The sequence below is a fragment of the Equus przewalskii genome, chromosome 26 (assembly GCF_037783145.1).
Source record: "Equus przewalskii isolate Varuska chromosome 26, EquPr2, whole genome shotgun sequence".
Taxonomy (NCBI): Eukaryota; Metazoa; Chordata; class Mammalia; order Perissodactyla; family Equidae; genus Equus; species Equus przewalskii.
The window spans coordinates 36737493-36744305 of record NC_091856.1 but is presented as its reverse complement, the minus strand read 5'-3'; the positions used below and the strand labels follow the sequence as shown (position 1 = coordinate 36744305).

Below are 6813 nucleotides of genomic sequence, written 5' to 3'. Positions count from 1 at the left end.
ATGGGGGGCGCAGCAGGGCGAGAGGGCCTGGCACCCTCCTCAGCAGACACAAGTCCCCAGGCTAATGTCACTTTCATCTCTCAGATGGCCTGGTCAGGAAAAGGGGTGTCTCTCCCTACTCCACGTCTGTGCCGACTCAGCTGTGGGGCAGCTACGCCCTGGACACTTCAGTGAAGTGAAGTCTCTCCCCTCTCCTGGAGAGCTCGGAACAGCCACGCCCGCCGCCTTATTTCATTTGAGTTCTGTTTTTGGTGTGGGATTCACAGGCATACAATCACCTTTGTAAGATGCCTGAGGATGGGTTGCGTGAGTCCCATGGGAACCCAGGAGCCTGGGTGGTGTGGGTTAGTGGGGAGGGGGTGCCGAGAGGGGGGGACCTGGACAGTCCACTTCATCTCTGAGCCAGGGGTCAGCCACCACTTTCTTAGGGGGCTGACTAGAGTAGGACCTGTGGTCCTATGGTCTCTGTCTCCTACTCTACTCTGCCTGCAGCTTGAAAACTGCCGGGGAGAACAGAAAGCAGACACAGACGATGGGGAAGCGATAAAAGTTTATTGGCACACAGACAGTGTGGCCCTGCCTTGCTGACTCCTGTCTGAGACCATCAGAAACTTCCTCAGCCCAAAGGGCACCTACAGTGCCAGGTCACGGGGAGGCCCAGACAGGCGAGCAGACATGGGAACACAAGCAGGGATCAGAGCAATGCAAACGGTGATGGCATCCCGTGTCTGCCTTTAGAGTAAGCAAATATCTTTGTTGCAAATACGTGTTGCTGACGAGACCTGGTGTGACAGTCACTCTTATGGTCACGGAGGGGAGAGAAGGGGTGAAGATGGTCAAAGCCACAAAACTGAGAGGCGCCCTGCCGAGGGGCCTGGAGGAAGCCCCTCCATTCGCTGAGGATAGTGACCCAGAGCTCCAGGTCCCTTCCTGATGAGGGCTTGGGGACAGGCTCTCCCACCCGCCATGGCATGTGGAAGGACCTGACGGCAGAGGCTCCGGGGCGGCTGCCCGGGCTAGTAGGGCCGCACCTTCATCTCCGACACCATGTAGCTGTAATAGTTTTTCCCAGAACTCCAGGTAACACTGTTCTGGGAGCTCTGATTGGGGAGGTATTGGCCATTCAGGTTGGACGAGTGACAGTTGTCGTACCACCAGGCCCCATGGAACACTCTCAGCACAGCTGGAAGAACTCCGGTCGTTGTCTTGGTCCTTGGTGGAGAAGAACCGGTCGTTGTGGGCTGTCAGGGAATCTCCTGCTCGGGGAGAAACAGGGTGGTGTCGGTGCCAGAAGAGGCCCCGCCGTCAGGGGGCCCTGCCTCCCGCTCCTCATCAGCGCCGCCCTCACTGGAGAGATGCATCACCGAGCCCCGAGGACGGAGGGCCTGCCTGGGCCTTGAGGCAGAGGGAGCAGAAGGTCCATGACCCGCTCCTGGTCCAGGACCCCCTCCACACAGAGCATCGCCTCCCTCCTCCAGCCATCGCCTGTCTCCTCCAGGCTCCCCCAAGACCGTCAGACCTGTTCTGGCCCCTGAAGTCCCTCCTAGCCTGCTCCTCCTCTCTGGGCTCCGTCCCCCATCTCTGGGTCGCCCGGTGAGGACAGCACCGCCCTCATCCGGGGGTCCCCCTCCATCTTCAGCCCTGGGAATGAAGCTCACCTCCGGCTCCTGCCGTTCCCGCCCGCCCCGAGCCTCAGCTTTGCCACCTGCAAAATGGGACCATGGGCCCTGCCCCGTTCCCTCCTGGAGGGCCCAAGTGAGGTCGTGCGTGTCGGGGGCACACACTCGAAGGCTCCCGTTATCAAATGCCTGGGGAGTGCCTTGCTCTCTGCAGCTCTGGGTGCGACACAGGTAAACGGGCTCCTGCTGGAGCAGCTCTCAGCGCCTTCGCTGCATGCTGGGCTTCCCAAGAGGACGCTCCGTAGGGAACGCCTCCCCAGGTCACATGGCCAGAGACGCCTCTAGGCAGAGAACATCCCACAGGGCTCCTGTTCCGTGGAACACAGTTTGGGAACAGGGCCCTAAGACCCCGTGTGGAATGATGGTCGTGTTGCAGGTGTCAGCAGGGATGAGGGTCAGTAACGTCCGGCCCCACTCACAGACACGCAGACACGGCCTTGGGAGCCGAACCTGATTATGTCACTGGTCCCCGTGCTACACAGAGATGTGGAAATTCGTGTCTGCACTTACAGACGGAGAGGCTGGGGCCCAGAGAGAGGAGGCCCCAGCCCAGGGTCACCCAGGGGAGACGGAGCCGGGACCCTGGGCAGTTCTCTCTGCCCCCCAACCCGGCTCTGAAGCCCAGGCCACTCTGCCCGGTGCGGACTCTCACCTGCGTTGCCCCCGACGAAGGCTCCCAGGACCAGCTTGTACTTGTCTGCCTCATCCGCCAGCTTGAATGACCCGTACTTGGCAAACTGGCGGTTGCCCTGGAAGTCCAGGAGGTCGACCCGGAGCTCACTGGTTCCTGGGGGGAAAGGCTTTCAGGTCCCAGCAGAAGGGACCCTCTGGCTCCAGGCATGGCAAGGGGGAGTTTGGGTGGGTTTTTAGGGGAAGTCTGAGCTTGGCCTCCAAGGGGAAGTTTCCTCAAGTCCATATAGCAAGTCCTTGATTGTGTTAGGGACTGTGGAACCCCGCTGCCCACGGCCCTCGGCTGCCCCCGGGCTCCCCGCTCGCGTTCATCTGATGGAGCGCGGCGGTGTCTGCCTCAGCACAGCCGTCCTCCTGGAGTGGGCCGTGAAGTCATGCACGGCCCAGGGTGGGGACTGCTTTAGTCTTTCCTTCGTCTGGGGAGGAGCGGTGCCCGCTAGAGTAGCTGTCTTAGGAGAGGGGCATGTGATCCTCGGGAAGGAGGAAGGAGGGGCGATTTTGCCGTCTCCCCAGGATCAACGACCAGCTGACACTCTGGGCAGGTGAGCCAGAAAGTAAAGATGCCGTCCTCATTCCAGACCCCTGCAGAGTCAGCCTGCTTGGGGGCTGACAGAGGACCAGGGCGCAGGCGGGGCTCTCTTCCCCTGAGGCAGCAGTTTTAGGGGAGGAGAAGTAGTGGGAGGTGGAATTAGGGCTGGGGGTGGGGCCCAAACCCCGAGGGGCTCCCTGTCCCTCCTGTCTGGGGTTCTAAGCTGACAGGAGCCCATGGGCGCAAGAAGTCTTCTCTCCAAGGTTCATAACGTTCCCCAACCCTAATGTTCGGAGAGATGGAGGCAGGGCACGTGCGTCCTAGGCTGGCACAGTAATACCTCCTGCTCTCGGAGTTAACCCCGTGGGTCAAGGAGGAGCAGGGTCTTCTGTCCCAAATGGCCCAAGTCTAAGGTCAGAGGCATGTGGATTTCAGAACCCCGAGACCACGAAAGCCCCCGGCGCGGGCCCTACCCTGGGCGGTCAGGGCGTGGATGTTGTCGTTCCCCAGCCAGAACTCTCCCAGCTGACTGCCAAAGCCCCGCTTATACTCGGCCCAGTCCCGAAAGAAGTCCACGGAGCCGTCGCTCCTTCGCTGGAAGACCTGTGGAGGACGACAGGGCCCGGGAGACCAGGGCAGCCCCTGGGGACCTCGGCCACACATGGGAGCAACATTTGTAGTTCACAGAGCATCCTGGGCCCAGACCTCAGGGCCTGTCAGGAGGGTGCCCACATGTGACCAAGGAGGAAATGCAGGCTCAGAGAAGGTAGGTGACAAGCTCAAAGCCACACAGCTAGAGAGTAGCGGGCTTCCTCCTGGCCTCACCCCGGGGCCTGGACTCCCTCCCACATGGGTTCATCACCCACCTGCATTTCCCGTTCTCCCCATCCTCAGTGAAAGGAAAGGGCCAGCCCGGGGCTGCAGGGACACACATTTTCATGAAGGCCACAGAGAGAGTTCTCCGCCAGGCGTAGAACCCGGTCTGTGAGAGTCCCAGGCACTGCCCCCTCTGCCCAAGGGCCACGCTGCATCTCGGAGATCCTGACACTCACCGTCCACCCCCCGCCATCCGTGTCCATGTCGCACAGCACAGTCAGGGGCCGGCAGTCACGCAGGTAGATGGTGTGCCAGCCGCTGAGAGTCTGGCCACTGGTGAGCAGCTCCTTGCAGTTCCAAGGTCCTGGGGACGGAACCCTGGAAATGGATTCCGGGACAGGGAGCCCTGGGCAGGGCGAGCGCAGGGGAGGGGCAGGAGGGAGAAGCAGGCACAGGGGGCATCCACATGGGTGGAGGGGGACTCCGGGGCCCGGGGCAGAGGTGCGGCCCTCCAAGGCCACCCAGTTGTGACGGCCAAACCCGGTCCCCCTGCCATCCCCACCTCCCGGGCTGCCCCCACCTTAGTCCCCAGGCACCTGGCCTTTGAGGTTGATTCTAACATTTTCAGGGCATGAAACTAGGAATGTCATCCCTGATCCTTCTGCAGGCAGGTGACAGGTGGCCAGGCTGACTGCTGGCCTAGGTAGTTGGCTAATGGAGAAGCACAGGACAGGTGGAGCCTCTGGTCTGCCAGATGGGTGGGGACCAGGCTGGGGGCCACAGGCCTGGCTGGGGTGGTGGTCGGGCCCTCACCCGCCTGTTTGACAGTTCTCCGGTTCCCAAGGCTCTCCTGAAGAGGGGACAGACGGACAAACAGGCTTGAGAGGTGGGAAGTCCAACCCCTGGTCCCCCAACACAGAGCAGAAAATAGAGGCACATTCTAGCTCTTTCCAGAGTGGCAATGGCTACCCATTGGAAAAGCCACACTGGCCCTGGTTACTTGGGGTGGCCCTTCCTGTGCTCCTGGGGGAAACTGGGTCACTAAGTTTTTATTAAACGTCCACTTCCTCCAGATGCTCCATCCCGAAGAGAGGGGCCTCGTCTGAGGGGGCCAGAACAGCCTGTCTCTGCAGGTAGACATGGGATTGGGGGGGGCTGCTATTTGGGGTCTGAGCATCATACGGGCTTCTGACCACGGTGGACCTACAATGGGAGAGGAATGAGGGCCGCCAGACCAGGAGCATGGCGCAGGGGACAGCACCTGGCCCCTTAACAAGTGCCAGTCCAGCCAGTACTGCAGTGAGACCATGGTGTGAACGTGGCTGCAGGCAGGGGTGGCGTGGAGTGGAGGAGGACACTGCATTAAATTGCCCCCGGGACCAGTTGCCTCCCACCCCGGGGAGGGAACTGCCAGGACGGGCAGTCTCAATGCTTTTCCACGCCTTCTGGAAGAGCCAAATCTCAAAGCAGGCTCTCACCTGGGCTTGAGTCCGGTTAGAGATGGGGCGGCAGGTCTGTGCCCCAACCCCACCGGCCTCCGGCCCCCATCCAGGTGTGGTGTGAGAACCACGAGCCCGCGTCAGACACCATCACGTGGGAAGCTGGGTTCCACAGGAGACACATCAGTGTCCACAAGTAGCACAGGCCCAGAAAACACCTGTTGCAAGGCCTGTACCTGCAGGGGAGGAAACATCAACTTCCCTCGACCCGTGTTCTGAGCTGAGGCTCCTGCACCATCAGGTGGATTAACGAGAGAGAAACAAAGGGAAGTTTATTAACACGTCTACCTCGTGGACACAAGGGGGCTGCCAAGGAGATGAGTGACTCCCCGAGGAGGCTCAGAATTTGGGACTAAAGACCATCGTCATGGGGGAAGAGGGCGCACAGCCTCATAGGGGAGGAGACTTGGCCTTGGAAGGACAGACGGGACGTACGACAGTTGGTGACAGTGTGTCTGGGTGCGGTGTTGACTTCCAGTCTCTTCTGGGATGAGTTGGTCCTCCTGGTTCACGAAACCCTTGGGGAAGGGAGGACCCCCAAGGCCCGTTTGGAGGGTCCGTCTTTAGGCAGATGAGCGCGATCAGAGGCGGCCTGCCCTGCGTCTGCCATTTTCCAAGCGTCCTGGCTCAAAACAGCCAACGTGCCGGAGCGGCAGATCTTGGGGTGCGTGTTCTGCTGCCCTCAGCCTGAGCTTCTCACGACCCGGGAGGGGCCGCACCCAGCACGGGGCGAACTTGCTGGGAGAGGCGTGTGTGGAACCCGGGGATGTGGCCTCTCTCGTGGGCCTTCTTTCAAAGTTGGGGGCAGGACAAATGCATGGTGAGACCCCTCGGAGCTGAGGCTGGGAGCCACCACGTGCTCCCGGCTGCCCTGGTCCTTAGCAGTCTGGACGATGCGAGCGGGGACTGCCTCCCCCAGTGGCTGTGAGCTTCCCACCGAGTGTGGACAGGTCGAGAGACTGAACCTCACGGTCTTACTAGCTTAGCACAAAGAAGTCTGCATCAGTTTCATGTTTTGAGCATGGGCAATATTTACGAGAATTTGGCCTATGGACCTGATAATCCAGTTAAAAACGTGAACTTGAGTAGTGGAAGGAGTTAGTGATTTTATGTGGACATCTTGCTGTGTTTATGTCACTGCAGGCCCTCTAGGGCCAGTTCAGCTGATCCCATCTGATCAACAGAATCCTTAAGATGGTTTTCAGGAACTGAGACCCCTTGTCCAGTTCAGGCTGGTTGAGACCACCAGCCCATCAGCTGGGCCTGCGCAGATGCCCCATAAGTGAACTTTTCGATGTCAAAGGTCTGAAAACTCAACCCCCAGATCGTGTCAAGGCCGCCACTGTGTGAACACACCTCCTTTGAGGAGGCGTGGAGTCTGACGGAGCCGGCACAGACCGTCAGTCACCTCCCCTCTCCTCGCCTCCGATCGCCTGTCCCCGTCCTTCAGACCCCCCACTCTCCACCCCACGGATGGAGCCCCCGGCCCTGGATCGGGGAGACGGATCCGAGGGCACATGCCCGTCTCCTTGCAGATCCATCTAGCAATAAAGCTGATTTATTTTCCCAAAAGCTGAGCCATAATCATTGGCTTTTTTAA

At 60.2% G+C, this 6813-nt stretch overlaps 1 protein-coding gene across 1 annotated transcript; it reads right to left on the bottom strand.

Annotated features, from left to right (window-relative positions):
• Positions 1–535: 535 nt before the first annotated feature.
• LOC103551767 (ficolin-1-like) lies at positions 536–5023 on the bottom strand. Its single transcript, XM_070595809.1, is given in 7 exon segments — positions 536–1172; positions 1174–1256; positions 2332–2466; positions 3372–3501; positions 3951–4294; positions 4528–4564; positions 4976–5023. Coding segments are annotated over 7 exon segments (933 nt in total). The 3' UTR covers positions 536–1016.
• Positions 5024–6813: the final 1790 nt, after the last annotated feature.